General features: G+C 50.5%; 2 protein-coding genes across 15 annotated transcripts in view; one reads left to right on the forward strand and one right to left on the reverse strand.

Annotated features, from left to right (window-relative positions):
* Positions 1-10461, forward strand: part of LOC124039692 (abl interactor 1-like) — a 75001-nt gene extending 64540 nt beyond the window's left edge. For 8 of the 12 annotated variants that reach the window (XM_046355922.1, XM_046355921.1, XM_046355924.1 and 5 more), the window contains 3 exons: positions 6695-6781; positions 8867-9055; positions 9403-10461. In XM_046355922.1, coding sequence (XP_046211878.1) covers positions 6695-6781; positions 8867-9055; positions 9403-9578 — 452 coding nt within the window. In that variant the 3' untranslated portion in view covers positions 9579-10461. The remainder of the gene's footprint in view (positions 1-6694; positions 6782-8866; positions 9056-9402) is intronic. The other 4 variants (XM_046355925.1, XM_046355931.1, XM_046355932.1 and 1 more) reach the window with 1 other exon arrangement.
* Positions 10462-11299: 838 nt separating this feature from the next.
* Positions 11300-19442, reverse strand: LOC124039693 (all trans-polyprenyl-diphosphate synthase PDSS1-like). 3 transcript variants are annotated; one of them, XM_046355935.1, is made up of 11 exons: positions 19266-19442; positions 18044-18099; positions 16209-16344; positions 15923-16053; positions 15367-15506; positions 14963-15076; positions 14568-14677; positions 14388-14468; positions 14177-14290; positions 13908-13988; positions 11300-13683 (listed from the first exon to the last, which is right to left on the reverse strand). In XM_046355935.1, exons 1-11 carry the CDS (start codon positions 19416-19418, stop codon positions 13543-13545), a joined length of 1257 nt encoding a protein of 418 aa, XP_046211891.1. In that variant the 5' UTR covers positions 19419-19442; the 3' UTR covers positions 11300-13542. The 3 variants fall into 3 exon arrangements, with proteins under 3 accessions (XP_046211891.1, XP_046211890.1, XP_046211893.1); XM_046355934.1 differs by having other exon boundaries at positions 15367-15524; XM_046355937.1 differs by lacking the exons at positions 16209-16344; positions 18044-18099; positions 19266-19442 and adding an exon at positions 15717-15777.
* Between the last annotated feature and the right edge of the window lie 7 nt (positions 19443-19449).

The following is a 19449-nucleotide window of genomic DNA, read 5'->3' on the forward strand; positions in this document are numbered from 1 at the left end:
CAGGCAGACGCACGCACGCACGCAGACAGGCAGACGCACGCACGCACGCAGACAGGCAGGCAGACGCACGCACGCACGCAGACAGGCAGGCAGACGCACGCACGCACGCAGACAGGCAGGCAGGCAGGCAGACGCACGCACGCACGCAGACAGGCAGACGCACGCACGCAGACAGGCAGACAGGCAGGCAGGCAGACGCACGCACGCAGGCAGGCAGGCAGACAGACAGACGCACGCACGCAGACAGGCAGACAGGCAGGCAGATGCACGCACGCAGACAGGCAGGCAGGCAGGCAGACGCACGCAGACAGGCAGGCAGGCAGGCAGACGCACGCAGACAGGCAGGCAGACAGGCAGACGCACGCACGCAGACAGGCAGGCAGACGCACGCGCGCAGACAGGCAGGCAGACGCACGCACGCAGACAGGCAGGCAGACGCACGCACGCAGACAGGCAGGCAGGCAAGCAGACGCACGCACGCACGCAGACAGGCAAACAGACGCACGCACGCACGCACGCAGGCAGACGCACGCAGGCAGGCAGGCAGGCAGACGCACGCACGCAGACAGGCAGGCAGACGACGCACGCACGCAGACAGGCAGGCAAGCAGACGCACGCACGCACGCAGACAGGCAAGCAGGCAGGCAGACGCACGCACAGGCGCAGACGCAGGCAGGCAGGCAGGCAGACGCACGCACGCAGACACACGCAGGCAGGCAGGCAGACGCACGCACGCAGCAGGCAGGCAGGCAGACGCACGCAGGCAGGCAGGCAGACGCACGCAGGCAGGCAGACGCACGCAGGCAGGCAGGCAGGCAGACGCACGCAGGCAGGCAGGCAGACGCACGCACGCAGACAGGCAGGCAGACGCACGCACGCAGACAGGCAGGCAGGCAGACGCACGCACGCAGACAGGCAGGCAGGCAGACGCACGCAGACAGGCAGGCAGACAGACGCACGCAGACAGGCAGGCAGACAGACGCACGCAGACAGGCAGGCAGACAGACGCACGCAGACAGGCAGACAGACAGACGCACGGAGACAGGCAGACAGACAGACGCACGCACGCAGACAGGCAGGCAGACGCACGCACGCAGACAGGCAGGCAGACGCACGCACGCAGACAGGCAGGCAGACGCAGGCAGGCAGGCAGACGCACGCAGGCAGGCAGGCAGACGCACGCAGGCAGGCAGGCAGACGCACGCACGCAGACAGGCAGGCAGACGCACGCACGCAGGCAGAGACGCAGGCAGACAGACGCGCACGCAGACGCAGCAGGCAGACAGGCAGCACGCACGCAGACAGGCAGGCAGACGACGCACGCAGACAGGCAGGCAGACACGCACGCAGACAGGCAGGCAGACGCGACGCACGCAGACAGGCAGGCAGACGCAGGCAGACGCACGCACGCAGGCAGGCAGACGCACGCACGCACGCAGACAGGCAGGCAGGCAGACGAGGCAGACACGGCAGGACAGGCAGGCAGGACGCACGCACGCAGACAGGCAGGCAGACACGCAGACAGGCAGGCAGACGCACGCACGCAGACAGGCAGGCAGACGCACGCACGCAGACAGACAGGCAGGCAGGCAGACGCACGCAGACAGGCAGGCAGGCACGGCAGACGACAGGCAGGCAGACGACGCACGCAGACAGGCAGGCAGAGACGCACGCACAGGCAGGCAGGCACGCAGACAGGCAGGCAGACGCACGCACGCAGACAGGCAGGCAGACGCACGCACGCAGACAGGAGGCAGGCACGGCACGCACGCAGACAGGCAGGCAGACGCACGCACGCAGACAGGCAGGCAGACGCACGCACGCAGACAGGCAGGCAGACGCACGACGCAGGCAGGCAGGCAGACGCACGCACGCAGACAGGCAGGCAGGCACGACGAGACAGGCAGGCAGACGCACGCACGCAGACAGGCAGGCAGACGCACGCACGCAGACAGGCAGGCAGACGCACGCACGCAGACAGGCAGGCAGACGCAGACGCAGACAGGCAGGCAGACGCACGCACGCAGACAGGCAGGCAGACGCACGCACGCAGACAGGCAGGCAGACAGACAGACAGGCAGGCAGACGACACGCAGACAGGCAGGCAGACGCACGCAGACAGGCAGGCAGACGCACGCAGACAGGCAGGCAGGCAGACGCACGCAGACAGGCAGGCAGACGCACGCAGGCAGGCAGGCAGACGCACGCAGGCAGGCAGGCAGACGCACGCACGCAGGCAGGCAGGCAGGCAGACGCACGCACGCAGGCAGGCAGGCAGACGCACGCACGCAGGCAGGCAGGCAGACGCACGCGCACGCAGGCAGGCAGGCAGACGCACGCACGCAGACAGGCAGGCAGACGCACGCACGCAGACAGGCAGGCAGACGCACGCACGCAGACAGGCAGGCAGACGCACGCACGCAGACAGGCAGGCAGACGCACGCACGCAGACAGGCAGGCAGACGCACGCACGCAGACAGGCAGGCAGACGCGCACGCACGCAGGCAGACGCAGGCAGGCAGACGCACGCACGCAGACAGGCAGGCAGACGCACGCACGCAGACAGGCAGGCAGACGCACGCACGCAGACAGGCAGGCAGACGCACGCACGCAGACAGGCAGGCAGACGCACGCACGCAGACAGGCAGGCAGACGCACGCACGCAGACAGGCAGGCAGGCGCACGCACGCAGGCAGGCAGGCAGGCGCACGCACGCACGCACGCAGACAGGCAGGCAGGCGCACGCACGCACGCACGCAGACAGGCAGGCAGGTGCACGCACGCAGACAGGCAGGCAGGCGCACGCACGCAGACAGGCAGGCAGGCGCACGCACGCAGACAGGCAGGCAGACGCACGCACGCAGACAGGCAGGCAGACGCACGCACGCAGACACAGGCACGCACGGCAGACAGGCAGGCAGACGCACGCACGCAGACAGGCAGGCAGGCACGCAGACAGGCAGGCAGACGCACGCAGACAGGCAGGCAGGACGCACGCACGCAGACAGGCAGGCAGACGCACGCACGCAGACAGGCAGGCAGACGCAGACGCAGACAGGCAGGCAGACGCACGCACGCAGACAGGCAGGCAGACGCACGCACGCAGACAGGCAGGCAGACGACGCACGCAGACAGGCAGGCAGCAGACAGGCAGGCAGACGCAGACACGCAGACAGGCAGGCAGACGCACGCACAGACAGGCAGGCAGGCAGGCAGGCAGGCAGACAGGCAGGCAGGCGCACGCACGCAGGCAGGCAGGCAGACGCACGCACGCAGGCAGGCAGGCAGCGCACGCGACGCAGACAGGCAGGCAGACACGCAGACAGGCAGGCAGGGCACGCAGACGCACGCACGCAGGCAGGCAGGCAGGCACGCACGCACGCAGCAGGCAGGCAGACAGCACGCACGCACGACGCAGACAGGCAGACGCGCACGCACGCAGACAGGCAGGCAGACGCACGCACGCAGACAGGCAGGCAGGCACGCACGCGCACGCAGACAGGCAGGCAGGCAGACACGCACGCACGCAGACAGGCAGGCAGGGCGCACGCGGCAGGCAGGCAGGCAGACGCACGCAGACAGGGCAGGCAGGCAGACAGGCAGGCAGGCACGACACGCAGCAGGCAGGCAGGCGCAGACGCACGCACGCAGACACAGGCAGATGCACGCACGCAGACAGGCAGGCAGGCAGGCACGCACGCAGACAGGCAGGCAGGCAGGCGCACGCAGACAGGCAGGCAGCAGGCAGACGCACGCACGCAGACAGGCAGGCAGGCGCACGCACGCACGCAGACAGGCAGGCAGACGCACGCACGCACGCAGACAGGCAGGCAGACGCACGCACGCAGACAGGCAGGCAGGCAGGCACGCACGCAGACAGGCAGGCAGGCAGACGCACGCACGCAGACAGGCAAACAGACGCAGACAGCAGGCAGACAGGCAGGCAGGCAGGCACGCAGACGCACGCAGACAGGCAGGCAGGCAGACGCACGCACGCAGGCAGGCAGGCAGACGCACGCACGCAGGCAGGCAGGCAGGCAGACGCACGCAGGCAGGCAGGCAGACGCACGCAGGCAGGCAGACGCACGCAGGCAGGCAGGCAGGCAGACGCACGCAGGCAGGCAGGCAGACGCACGCACGCACAGGCAGGCACGCACGCAGACAGGCAGGGCAGGCAGGCAGGCACGCAGACAGGCAGGCAGGCAGCAGGCAGGCAGGCAGGCAGACGCACGCAGACAGGCAGGCTCTTCCACGCAGACAGGCAGGCAGACAGACGCACGCAGACAGGCAGAAATGGCAGACAGGCAGATTCAGGCATAAACAGGCTGATGCAGACAGGCAGGCTAAGGCAGACAGGCAGGCAAGATTGGTGGCACGCAGGCAGGCAGGCGCAGGCACAGACGCAGGCAGGGCAGGCAGGCAACAGACGAGCAGGCAGGCAGGCAGCACGACGCACGGCAGGCAGACGCACGCACGCAGACAGGCAGGCAGACGCACGCACGCAGACGCAGGCAGGCACAGGCAGGCAGACAGGCAGGCAGAGCACGCAGGGCAGGCAGGCAGACAGCACGCACGCTGTCAGGCAGGCAGGCACAACAGGCAGGCAGACGCACATTGACAGGCAGGAACGCACGCAGGAAAGGCAGGACAACGACAGACAGGCAAACGCAACAGGCCTTTTAACGACGCAGGCAGGCACAATCAGGCAGGCAGACGCACGCACGCACGCAGACAGGCAGGCAGAAATACAGGCAGACGCACGCACGCAGGACGCACGCACGCAGACAGGCAGGCAGACGCACGCACGCACAGGCAAAACCACAAGACAGGCATAGACTGTTTTTATGCAGGCAGGCGCACGTCACTACGCACGCAGACAGGCAGGCACGCACGCACGCTTTGGCAGGCAGATTCACGCAGAAGGCAGGCATTTACACGCAGACAGGCAGGTATTCACGCACGCAGACACAGGCAGGCAATTTCACGCAGACAGGCAGGCAGACGCACGCACGCAGACAGGCAGGCAGACGCACGCACGCAGACAGGCAGGCAGACGCACGCAGACAGGCAGGCACAGGCAGGCAGACGCACGCACGCAGACAGGCAGGCAGACGCACGCACGCAGACAGGCAGGCAGACGCACGCACGCAGACAGGCAGGCAGACGCACGCACGCAGACAGGCAGGCAGACGCACGCACGCAGACAGGCAGGCAGACGCACGCACGCAGGCAGGCAGGCAGACGCACGCACGCAGGCAGGCAGAGGCATTGTTCTGGGTGAGGCAGGCTGGCCGCACGCACGCATATCAGGCAGGCAGACGCACGCATTTCGCAGGCAGGTGACGTCTGTCTGTCAGGCAGTCTGTCGCACGGTGACAGGCAGGCAGACGCACGCACGCAGACAGGCAGACGCACGCAGACAGGCAGGCAGGCGCACAGACAGGCAGGCAGGCGCACCCAGACAGGCAGGCAGGCCTCCCACGCAGGCAGGCAGGCTGCACGCCAGACAGGCAGGCAGGATACGCACTGACAGGCAGGTGGCCAGGGTGCAGGAGAACGCAGACAGTCCAGGCCCACCACGCACTCACGCAGATCAGATGCAGAACACCTCCGCACGAACTAGATGTAGAACACGAACAGGCAGGCAGGCGCACGCACGCAGACAGGCAGGCAGGCGCACGCACGCAGACAGGCAGGCGCACGCACGCAGACAGGCAGGCAGGGCGCACGCAGACAGGCAGGCAGGCGCACGCACGCAGACAGGCAGGCAGGCGCACGCACGCAGACAGGCAGGCGCACGCACGCAGGCAGGCGCACGCACGCAGACAGGCAGGCGCACGCACGCAGACAGGCAGGCAGGCAGGCAGCACGCAGACAGGCAGGCAGGCGCACGCTCAGGCAGGCAGGCAGGCACAGAGACGCAGACAGGCAGGCACCTCACGCACGCACGACGCACGCAGAGGCAGGCAGAAGGCACACTCCGCAGACAGGCAGGCAGGCAGACAGGCAGAGAACACGCAGACCAGGCAGACAGGCAGGCTGCAGCACGCAGACGCAGACAGACAGGCAGGCAGGCAGGCATGCAGGCAGGCATGCAGGCAGACAGATGCGCAAACACTCTTCCACCTGAACTGCGTTCAAAATGGCACCCAATTCCTTATAAACCTGATGCTGACCTCTAAGGTTTACAGGTTATTTTTAAGATTGGTGGCACTCTTCACGCCACTAGTTGTGAAAGTAACTTGGTTCATTGAGAGCTAGGGTTAGTAGGGTTGCACACAGCACCTCTCTCAGGTCATGTCCCGACACTACAATCATCTGGTTCAGATTGTGATTAGGAGCAGGAAATAGCAATGACAATCAAACCTAATCCCTTTTTAATCCCTCAATCTGTACCACTAAATACCTGTGGGAATCTAGACTCTGTCTCTGAACTAAAAACCACAAGCATAGACTGTTTTTATGTTTTGTCACACATGCTTTGTCTTTGAATTCTTGCAGAATATTGCATTTACTTGGGTTGGAGGTATTCTGTCTGTTTCTTTTAATATTTTCCTATATTGTTCTGGGTGACTATCTGTCCTCTGTGTACTTTATATCCTTGCTTTCTCTATTTCGTTTTGTTTGTGTGTCTGTCTGTCGGTGTGTCTGTCTGTCGGTGTCTGTCTGTCGGTGCGCCTGCGGCGGCTTCCAGTGTCTATCGCTCCCCCTCCTCCTCCCATGCCCCAGCTGACTCCACAGATACCTCTGACAGGCTTTGTGGCCAGGGTGCAGGAGAACAGTAAGTCCTGAGGCCCACCACACGCTCTCCTTTTCCCTCTAGATCTAGATGCAGAACACCTCCGTAGAACTAGATGTAGAACACCTCCGTAGAACTAGATGTAGAACACCTCCGTAGAACTAGACGTAGAACACCTCCGTAGAACTAGACGTAGAACACCTCCGTAGAACTAGACGTAGAACACCTCCGTAGAACTAGACGTAGAACACCTCCGTAGAACTAGACGTAGAACACCTCCGTAGAACTAGACGTAGAACACCTCCGTAGAACTAGACGTAGAACACCTCCGTAGAACTAGAACACCTCCGTAGAACACCTCCTAGAACTAGACGTAGAACACCTCCGTAGAACTAGACGTAGAACACCTCCGTAGAACTAGACGTAGAACTAGACGTAGAACACCTCCGTAGAACTAGATGTAGAACACCTCCGTAGAACTAGAACACTAGATGTAGAACACCTCCGTAGAACTAGATGTAGAACACCTCCGTAGAATGTAGAACACCTCCGTAGAACTAGACGTAGAACACCTCCGTAGAACTAGACGTAGAACACCTCCGTAGAACTAGATGTAGAACACCTCCGTAGAACTAGATGTAGAACACCTCCGTAGAACTAGATGTAGAACACCTCCGTAGAACTAGATGTAGAACACCTCCGTAAATGTAGAACTAGGTGTAGAACTAGATGTAGAATACCTCCGTAGAACTAGATGTAGAACACCTCGGTAGATGTAGAACACCTCGGTAGATGTAGAACACCTCGGTAGATGTAGAAAACCTCGGTAGATGTAGAAACCTCGGTAGATGTAGAAAACCTCGGTAGATGTAGAAAACCTCGGTAGATGTAGAAAACCTCGGTAGATGTAGAAAACCTCGGTAGATGTAGAACACCTCGGTAGATGCAGAACACCTCGGTAGAACTAGATGCAGAACACCTCGGTAGATCTAGAACTAGATGTAGAACACCTCCATCTCTCAATCACACACAGCATGCCTTGTGCCTGTTCTCTCATTTGTCGGTCTTATGCTTGACACTAAACATCCTCAGTATCATCCTCCTCATCTACTGTCTGTGCTAATAATAAGTTCTGACAGACACATGCTTATTACCATTGGCACTCATTGCTTTCTTCAGTGCTCCATTCCAGGATTATTTAGGAGAATGTACAATGAAATTGGCAGCTGAAATGGTATTTCCACAAAGTCCCATGTGTGCTATAAGGCAAATGTTATGTATGAAGTATAATTTCACTCAGAAAATGCACTGTATGAGCGGAAGGACTTAACGTATGCACATTTGTTGTGTGTGTGTGTGTGATCAACAGAGAAATAGTGTGCATGCTTTTATGTAACGCTAAAGAAGCTTAGCCTGCTATTGTTAGACAGATTTATGTTACGTGCAGAATTGAAATAGCACCATTTTATTGGTGTTTCTTAAGAGTACGACGGCTTTAATTTCCAGTAGATGGAGTAAAACAAAAACCACTTGAATACCCATACCCTCCCCTTCTGATATACACAACCTTGAGAATAGTTTAGCTCCTATTCCTTTTGGTACAACATATGAATGGTATCATGGTAGATTTATGCAGGTAAACCTTCACGATCCACGCATACTAATTAAGCATCTCATAGAGAGAGCTCATAACTTACTATTCAGGTTGCAGTCTATTGTATTGTTTTTGACATCATTCTTTTGAACCAAACAGAGAACTCAAATGTTGTGGGAAGATGATGGAAAGTGTCCAGTTCACATTAAAGTGCAGCATTGCCTTAGTGGCAAAGAACACTTGCAACTAAATTACATTTCTTAACAAGTGACTTGAACAAGTGACCTGGAGGAACAAAGGTCAAAATCGGCATGCCAACTCGTTGTCGTGCATTTAACTGACTAACCATCGGTGCCTGGCATATACACACCCCTGCATGTAGCTCTGCCACAATTGCATGGTTTTCTCTGTATAGTTGGGCTTGGTTGCATGTGCAGCCCACATGTAATGTGCTGTACTGTTTCCTTCGTCCCAGTTTCAGGCAGCGTTCCTAATCTCATTTCTGCCCCCTCCCCTCTACTGCCGTTTGGCAGTTGCGGACACACCTACTCTGCCTCCGCCGCCTCCGCCGGATGACCTGCCCATGTTTGATGAGGCTCCTCCCCCTCCTCCACCCCCGCCAGTTGACTATGAGGAGGAAGAGGAAGCAGCTGTGGTGCACTACAACGACCCTTATGCTGACGGAGACCCCCAGTGGGCGCCCAAGAGCTACATAGAGAAAGGTGTACCTCAGGGATCAATACTGACACCTCTCTTCTTTACTGAATGCTGTTCCTGTCCCTCGCCATAAACCCTTCATAATTATTTCAACTACACTGCACCATTCAACTACTTAAGCACTTTAATGCTTAATAGGTTAAAATCTTTAGGGAGAATCTCAATTGCATTTCCTTGATTCCTTGCGGCCTCTTTCCTCACCTTGTTCTCAAGGACCCACCAGATGAGAAAATCAGGGGGGGAGGGAACTCTGACCACCTCATCCAATGGGTTTTGAGGAGGTGAGGGATCAGAAGGGGAATGCAATTGAGACGTTCCCTCACGGATGTTTTTCCCTCTCTTTCCTCCTCAGTGGTGGCCATCTACGACTACGTAGCAGATAAAGAGGATGAGCTGAGCTTCATGGAGGGAGCCATCATCTACATCATCAAGAAGAATGATGACGGCTGGTTCGAGGGCCTAAGCAGCGGGGTCACGGGCCTGTTCCCCGGCAACTACGTCGAGTCCATCATGCACTATGCCGAGTGAAGGCACCCCGACTGCAGTGTATTGACTCAGTCATATCTAGTTTACTACAGAGACTAATAAAAACAGGAGTCTGACCATACAAAGCTTAGAGAAGTGATTTTGGATATGACGGAACGCTTGTTCCCTTATACTGATTGCAAATAAATAAAACTATTTACTTTATTTAGGTGTTATGGGTGGGTTGGGTGACGTTTTTATCAAGTATACAAAGAATGAATAGGATAAGGCTGATGTGCTCACAAGGGTTGTGGTGTAAAGGTGTTTTCAAAGACCACAGTAAAACTAGCTGAAGGGCATTTCAAGTTTTATTCTTCTTCTTCCTGTCTACCTATGCGCAACGTAACATCTGACCCTGACTATTCATTAGCGTTTGTCGACATCTAGTGACATTATTCATGAGCTTATCGTGATTTCTTTGTGTATCAAGAGTATTATGCTATATGGAGCAGCTCTCATGCATATGTAGGCATTCTGGTGATCTTGTGTGCACACCTTCAGTGGAAGTGTTACTACTGCTAATTGTATATAATGTGAGTGAGCTGCAGCCTGTTGGGTAAATGCTAATCACAGTATCTCAAGCAGGCTACATGCCACACATGCAAATGTCCAACAGAAGATTCTGTTCTGTTTTCTATAATCACGGTTCTCACAATCACAAGGCTGATCCATTTTGGATGTTGAATTCAAAGCTTTTTATGAATAACAAAACCTTTTACTTTTTATTTCAGTCATTCCTGAAGTGAAGTCTGGATGTAAAACATGCTAAATTAAAAATGTATAACCTCTACGTTTTAATGCCATTATGCTTCCAGTTTGTTGTAATATTTCCATTTTATTATTTTTTTATTGATTGAATTGCCTAGATATAAAAGTCATTTTCGGACTTGATGTGATGGTCTTATTTTCTAAATGCTCTAATTTGTATTTAAACATTTGATATTACATTTACATGAAAATGTTCCATCTGGTAATGTATCTAAAGCAACTCTACTATTTTAGTTCCATATCCATCTTTTAGGAATAGGTCACAGTAATGTTTTACTCATCTGAACAAAATGAACTATCTGTAGGCATAAGTATGTAAGATATTATTAATGGATTAAGATAGATTGTAATTCATAGTGTTCGTGGACTCCGTTTAAGTGATGTTTTACTGTTCCGTAATAATGGAGACCAATATGACAACTTGGATACCTCCTCAATCTACAAAGTAAAACTGGGTTTAGATCTGTCGTTTTTAACCTGTAATGGTTTCGTAACTCAGGTCTGGATTTCTTGATGCCAAATTGTTTCTTTTATTGTTCCAAATTGACCCCACCCACTTTGTCCATGTTGACTTATAGTTGTAATTATCCCTTCGACAGACTATCGATTGCTTCATGACAATTCAGGTAGGTGTTTATGGTTAAGCTGCAAAATTGCAGACTTCACCAGTTTCTTCCTACATGTCTTTCCTGTCCGGACTCAAAACATGAAAGTAACTGCGCTTGTCACTGTTTACCATTTCAGGTTATAGCAGCTAATGCCTTGATGCTTTGTTATATTCAACATATACAAGTGTTCCAGCTCAATGGGTAGATATATCAAAGTTCTCATCTCTGCCCTTAGTTTGTGTATATATATATATATATGTTCATTGAAAAATGAATGTACAGTCTTTTATAATAAACTATTGTACAACCTAGTGGTGTGGTAATTGGGAATGAAAACAAAGGTAAAGCTTGTCTTTAAAAAATAACATTTAATGTGAGCACACAGTCATTGTAGATGTTAAGGCCTGGGTTTATTAAAGGTCCCGAACAGTCAAAAATCAGTTTTTCATGACATTTGGATGAAACCAGATCGAAGTATAAAAAAATGAATTTTGCTTCTACATTGATCAAGTTTGATCATGAAGTTACTGGTCCTCTCCCCCATGTCAAACACTTAAGAGGTGGGATTTGTGACATCACAAAAAGCCTCATTTTAATACACCAACGGTAACATCTTATTCTCTTACCTAATTTAATTAAGTACCGGTAGCTAGTCCACTGGTGCAAAAATGTGACTGCAGCGTGTCACCAAATAGAATGAGGTTTACCCGAATGAAGTGTCTGGTGTTAGTTGTCTTTAGCCAGGATGTAACAGAAGCAGGGGATGGGTTGCCACAACTCAGACGCAGTGGTCATTACGACACATGCCTAACAAACATTTTAGAACTTCTTGACATCATTGATAAGAACATTGTCTCACAGTACAAACCATTATGATCACCTCTTTCCTTGACAAACTGACCAGGTGAAAACTATGATCCCTTACTGATGTCACCTGTTAAATCCACTTCAAATCAGTGTAGGGGAAGGGGAGGAGGCCGGTTAAAGAAGGATTTTTAAGCCTCGAGACAATGATTGTGTGTGTGCCATTCAGAGGGTGAATGGGCAAGACAAAAATGTATGTGTCTTTGAATGGGGTATGGTAGTAGGTGCCAGGCACAGCGGTTTGAGTGTGTCAAGTATGGTAACTCTGCTGGGTTTTTCACAGTCAAACAGTTACCCGTGTGTGTCAAGAATGGTACACCACCCAAAGGACACCCAGTCAACTTGACAGAGCTGTGGGAAGCATTCGAGTCAACATCCCTGTGTAACTCTTTCGAAACCTTGCAGAGTCCATGCCCCGACAAATTGAGGCTGTTCTGAGGGCAAAAAGGGGTTGCAACTCAATATTAGGAAAATAGTTCCTAATGTTTTGTAAACACATTAAATTGTTCAAGGTGAACCAGCTAGCGTGATAAACAGTGCTGACAATTCCATTTGGGATAGCTCACTAAATTATATAGCCAACATTGTCGACATTGATAGTTACAATAACCAAACAGGATAAACAAATAATTCGTGAAAACATGATTTGATATATGACAGGATTGGATGTTGCATGCAATTTCAATGTTGTTCGAGTTCCTTTTGTGTTTCAGCAAATTTGCTTGAGATAATCTCACTAACACTAACACTGCCTCCATGTTGCTTGACATTGGCGGTTCTTGGGAACGCCCGCCCACTCAGCCTACTAGCTCCCCGCCCACTGACTCAAGCTTTTCAGACTTCCTGTTGGTAGTTTGACATGAGAGAAAAAAAGAAAAGAAAAATCTCAAACTTTAAAATATTGTGGGTGATGTTTTAGTCACTCAAAAGGCTGCGTTACATGGGAATCAGAATGACTGTTTGGGACCTTTAAGCATTTGTGACAGGAAATACCTACAATATAACATTCTCCAATTGACAAGAGTCACCCTGACAAACGTTTGACATTTGGCCGTTACGGTGCGGACTGCGGGCGGATCGTCGAGCAAGGTCTTAATACAGATCCACACACACAATAATGATACTCCATCTTGACTCATCATGGAATTACAATGATTCTGCAGGGTCCATCCCGCCCCAAGCATCACGTGTAATAACAACCGCCTTTGATGACCAAATACAGCCTGTATACACTGAAAATCATGTTTCAACAATGATCCTGGAGAGTCCCTGTGCATATAGGTCTGTGTTCGTGCCTCATTGACATGCTATTTTAACGCTTTGTTAAAGTTCAATTGAAGAATAGGTGGGGGGTTGGTTCAGAAACCTGTAGATGCAGGGGTCCTACAGGACTAGCATTAAAAACCACTGGTGTCAATAACATATACTCTTTTCTGTGAGGACCTAAGGGTTTTCCAGAGGAGAGAAAGAAGCCGTGGGTAATGTGAAGCAGTGCATCTCACTCAAAAGTCAGTCCTGAAGAACCTGTGTATGCACCGTTTAGTTCCACCTTTAACTTATGTTATGTACAAAAAGCTGCATAAACAATGCTCCACCAGGACCCACTGGGAATGTCACTGATGAAACATTAACCACCTTCCCTCCTCATCATCCTGGCATCTAACCCTCCATGGGGAGGGGGGGTGGAGGCTTCCACAGGACAGGAAGTGAAGCCTGGGGGTGGGAGCTCACTTGTCGCGGGTGAGGACCATCTCAGTGAGCCTGATGAGGGCGTCCCGTTCCGGGGAGGGCCTGAGCAGGCTGATCTGCCGGATGGCCTCCCGGCAGTAGCTCTGGGCCAGGTAGTTGGTCTGATCCACACCATCACTCTGAGGGAAGGAGACACCAGGCAGGTGTATTTTATGAAGCCCTTTTTACATCAGCAGTTGTCACAAAGTGCTTTACAGATACCCAGTATAAAACCCCAAATACTAAGCAATGCAGAGGCAGACAACATAACCATAGGACCAAAATAATTTCCAGCTTATTTTTAAAACACGCAATTCTCACAAAAGGTAGAAATGTGTCCTTCCATCTTCATCAACAGCCTTACCTCCAGGACATACTGCCAGGCCCGATCCACGTCTCCAGTGGTGCTGAACCGCCTCATAATCATAGCATGCAGCTCAGGAAACTAAAGAGGAAACGGTAAAATACACTGTCACAGACTACACAGTTAGACACATACATACATACCAGTCAGTCACTGTGTTTCAATCTAGAAATAGCTATGTTGGACAGTAACTAGAATAGTTACTCATTTCCCATATGGGGAGCTAAAGGTTGACTGTTCAACTCTCACAATAAACACACAGAACACACCTGTTGACAGGCAAATAAGACTGGTCCGGTTGCCAGGCCCAGTTTAAGGTCTGTAGCCGAAGGCTTTCCTAGCTGGCTGGCGCATGCTGTGAAGTCCAGCACATCATCCACCAGCTAGGACACACAGAATTAACATTAAGTCAAGTTTAATAACTTCAAATTAAAAGATTATACAACACCCAAGAGGCAAAAGCAAATATCAGAAATGTACCTGAAAGGCGATGCCTACGTTCCTCCCGTACTGAAAGGCTATTTCCTGTACCTCTGGGTCAGAGTTCACCAGAATAGATACCTTGAATGGAAAATGACAGCCAGTCAACACACACCTTTTCAGTTCTGCCCTAGGACTTCCTGGAAGTCTGTTATTATTGTGGAGATAGAACGTACATACTGCTTTACAACTGTTCGCTATAAGACTGGCAGTCTTCTTGAAGCTCTTCTCGAGGTAGTGCTTGAATCTCTCGCTCTCGTTCTCCTTGGAGCCCAGCTGCATGAATTCCCCTGGAACATCAACAAATATGTTCGTGTGAACAGAGACAGTGTTTCCTATACGCTTTGGTAATCTTGAACGTTGATTACTCATTTCCCCTTACAGAACAGTCTTAACTGTAACAGGGCGGGTAATGGTGATAAGCAAACAGAAAACTCAAAGTGTAGTTCTGGTAAAGTATACTGTAACAAACAGCCAAGGAAACAGATACAAATAAACTGTTTGAACTGAAACGGACTGCATATCTTGTGCAACGCAACAACGATACTGCGCAACATACTTGTTTGGGTCCTTACCTCGCACCAGATCCTCTATGACCTGAGACAGCACTGACACCACTGTGTTGTTGCCGATACGGGCCAGAGCCATGGAGGCTGCCGAGAGGATGAAATCTCCAGCTAAAATGGCCTGGGAGAGTTAAGAAAACACATGATTAATAAAAACCAAACAGTCATACGATCTCACAACTAGGGTGTATTAGTTTATCATAAGACGCATTACAAACGTTGTTAGTCTTGCATTACAAACGTTCTTAGTCTTGCATTTTTTTCAAGACTACTTGGGCCATTTCATATGACCATTTCCCTCAATAACATGAACTGCATATGTTGTAGTTGAATAGCTTAGTGTAGTGTGTAATATGACACCATGACTGGCTACTCCTAACAGACAAAACCCAGGTCGGGGGACTCCGCTCACCTTTGCTCCCCCCACACTTCACTGATGGTGGTCTTCCCCCTCCGCTTGTCCGAGCCATCGATGACATCATCGTGGACCAGGCTGGCGGTGTGGATCATTTCAGAGATCATAGCTATGGACCGCTGACCTGGGAGCAGATCTCTAGACAGACAGACATAACTACATATAGTCACACCTATTGGTTCAATAGACAATCACTGATAAGGGCAGCCTGAATAAATACTTTTATGAAATGTATAAACATTTAAGCAATGAAATAGCATGGGCATGACTCATTTCAACTGTAATAGCCTACATCCATCTCCGGCAATGAAGTCATAAACAGCAATCAAAGGGTACAGCCTATCTTACCTTTCTAAAAATGTGTGCATTCTCCCCAGTCACTTGTGCCAAGTGGTTCCTGGTGTGTGTGCTAGATAGATACATTTCATTAGCATAGTTTCTCACCCAAGTCCGCCTCCTGTACACCATTAGGCTTCTTACTACCAGGTATGTATGTACCTAGTATCCATACTGCCTACCTAGCTAACTGCACTATACCCAGGATAATATCTTACCCGTCTCTGTTGCTGTGAATATTGCAGGCCCGGGCCATCAGCACCACTATCATTGGTCGGAAGGCCTTGCCCTTCCCGTCAAAGTAGTAGTCGCATAAGGACTTCAGCTCTGATTTGGACACAAAAAGCTCCTGTGAAGAACAGAAAAATCACCTTTATTGGGGTTACGTAACTTTAAAAACCAGTCACAGTAGTCTGAACTGGGCATAGAAGCTAAATGAGACGGAGTAAGAAGCACACGCCACTGTGACCATGCTACATGATGACACCAAGTCAGGCGACTTACCTTTTTAATATCATCATACAAATGGTTCAAGTCTTTTTGGGCTAGTGTGAACGGGTCCTTCAACTTGGCATCACTGTGTATCCTTTTGCTGCAGCAAGGCTTTGGTGTGGGGTAAAGCAACCTTGATTTGTGCCTACTGTAAAATAAATATGCACAAGTATATATAACAATTATCACATCTATATACAGTGCCAGTCAAATGTTTGGACGCAGCTACTCATTCAAGGGTTTCTTTATTGTAGAATAATAGTGAAGACTTCAAAACTATGAAATTACACATATGGAATTATGGTAAAAGACCAAGTCCATATTATGGTAAGAAGAGCTCAAATAAGCAAAGAGAAACGACGGTCCATCATTACTTTTAGACATGAAGGTCAGTCAATCCGGAAAATGTCAAGAACTTTGAAAGTTTCTTCAAGTGCAGTCGCAATAACCATCAAGCGCCATGATGAAACTGGCTCTCATGAGGACCACCACAGGAAAGGAAGACCCAGAGTTACCTCTGCTGCTGAGGATAAGTTCATAAGAATAACTGCACCTCAGATTACAGCCCAAATAAATGCTTCAGAGTTCAAGTGATGGGTTCTGACTTCTAAACTTCAAATATTGTTAAAATCATCAGGTATCCTATGGAAATGAGGAGTGCCACAGTCTGCTTTCTACACCAGAAGTTACTGGTTATCTGTAGGAGGAATGTATGTGGTGGAGTCAATTAAGCTTGGAATGTATTGAGTAAAGGAAAGGCAATCACATGGTTGCAGTCACTGATAAGGATGGAAAGCTGTGGATTAGTGAGGAATGGGGGCCGCGGTCAGGTTACATTGAGGGAGGAGGAACACTTTCTTACCCACATCACTAAATATGTAATATTTAGAGGGAAGATATATATATATAGACACATCTCAACATCAACTGTTCAGAGACTTCGTGAATTAGGCCTTCATGGTCAAATTACTGCAAAGAAACCACTACTAAAGGACACCAATAAGAAGAGACTTGCTTGGGCCAAGAAACACAAGCCATGGACATGAGACCGGTCAAAATCTGTCCTTTAGTCTGATGATTCCAAATTTGAGATTTTTGGTTTCAACCGCTGTGTCTTTGAGACGCAGAGAAGGTGAACGGATGATTTCCGCTTGTGTGGCTCCCACCGTGAAGCATGGAGGAGGAGATGTGATGGTGCTTAGCTTCTGACACTGTCTGTGATTTATTTAAAATTCAAGGCACACTTAACCAGCATGGCCAACCCAGCATTCTGCAGGGATAGTCCAACTAAGCGCAAACCAGATGGGATGGTGTATCATTTGTTTTTCAACAGGACAATGACTCAAAACACAAATCCAGGCTGTGTATGGGCTATATGATCAAGAAGGAGAGTGATGAGTGTGTCATCAGATGACCTGGCTTCTACAATCACCCCGACCTCAACCCAATTGAGATGGCTTGGGATGAGTTGGACTGCAGCGTGAAGGAAAAGCAGCCAACAAGTGCTCAGCATATGTGGGAACTCCTTCAAGACTGTTGAAAAACATTCCTCATGAAGCTGATTGAGAGAATGCTAAGAGTGGGCAAAGGTGCCATCAAGGCAAAGGGTGGCTACTTTGAAGAATACATTTATTTTATTTTGTTTATCACTTTTTGGTTACTACATGATTCCATATGTTCCATTTCATAGTTCTGATGTCTTCACTATTACTCTACAATGTAGAAAATAGTAAAAAATAAATAAAACCCCTTGAATTAGTAGGTGTCCAAACTTTTGAGTGGTACTGTATATCATATTTCTCTATCTATATAAATGACTGCATATAATATTTCAATCTCAGACTCACCTTGTCAGAATATAGTTGCCTATTGAGGATGTGTCTTCAGGCCTGGAGGATAGTCTCTGAAAGAAATTAGTGTCACAGATTAATAACCTGAGCACAACAACTTAAGCACATGTAGCCACACCTTTAGTCAGGTGGGCATTTGACAACTTTTCCTCAAGTTACTTATTAAGGACATGACGTCATTGTGAGGTAGCCTAGTTTAGGTTATTCTAGGCTATGAACCACATACTCTTGACCAAGCAATGTAGGCTACCCACTGACAGTTCTGTCTAGTAACAACATGGTAGGATCGGGTGATATTTGGGGAGACCTCTATGATAAGCTACTCCATATAATCGTTTTGCTCCGTTAATGACTAGATAAATCGAGACTTTATTATATCGTAAATAAGCCAACAAACTGCAGTCGTGTTCTTATTAAGTAATCTTAGTATGGCCAAAAAAACAAGGCTTAGGTCATTCACTTTATTTTCAACATATTTGATACAACCTAACTTATAACAAAAAATGCACATTGTTTATTTGTGAATTTCAAATTGAGCAGGTTTATTCAACTCTTACCCTACGAGGTCCAGAACCTGCTGGTTATGTGTTCTACCTGATAATTCATTCCACCCACCTGGTGTCCCAGGTCTAAATCAGTCCCTGGTTAGATGGGAATGACGAAAAAACAAAGTGAAGCTGGCTGAGTTTGAGGGGAATAAAGTATAGTCTTCAAACATGACGATATATCGTCAGTGTGAAATATCATGATATTATTAGATTTAATCATACATCGGCCCAACCCAACAACCTAGTGTCCCTTCTGAACTAAAAGGGATAAGACTGTGAGAAAAGTCAAGTGCAAGGCTTGGTACAGTGTAGCCCTGCAATGACAGCAATTGTCTTGACCTTTAGCTGAACTGAGAATGCATAACAAACCAGCAAGATATGGCTAGCTAGAATTCCAAACCATCTTGTCATATAGCAACAATCTTTACTGTAACTATATATACACACAAAACCAATGTCCTTCATAACATATATGTTTTTAGTTCGCTACAACAACTGGAATAAACTGGACTAAACTGGACTAAATCCCAATACAGCTACACCAGTCAAGATACAACTCATTAATAAGATCAGCTTGCAGATTCTATGTTATATACTGGTTGACCTTGATTGGGTTGACAGCACTCCCGCCCGGCGAAATCTTGGCACTGACACGGGCGCACGTTACCTACCTCCTTTCCCGAGCCAGCGACGGCCCCCGTTCCTCGCAAAGACAAAGCAGCAAACGTAGCAGACCTTCCATTAAAACCGCATATGGTTTCTAGTACACTTGTACTCGTAGCGCCTGTAGTCCACCTCCAACAGTGCCTCCACGGTACCGCCATGTTCCTCCACACATTGCTGGAAAATATTACA

The sequence above is a fragment of the Oncorhynchus gorbuscha genome, linkage group LG07 (genome assembly GCF_021184085.1).
Source record: "Oncorhynchus gorbuscha isolate QuinsamMale2020 ecotype Even-year linkage group LG07, OgorEven_v1.0, whole genome shotgun sequence".
Taxonomy (NCBI): domain Eukaryota; kingdom Metazoa; phylum Chordata; class Actinopteri; order Salmoniformes; family Salmonidae; genus Oncorhynchus; species Oncorhynchus gorbuscha.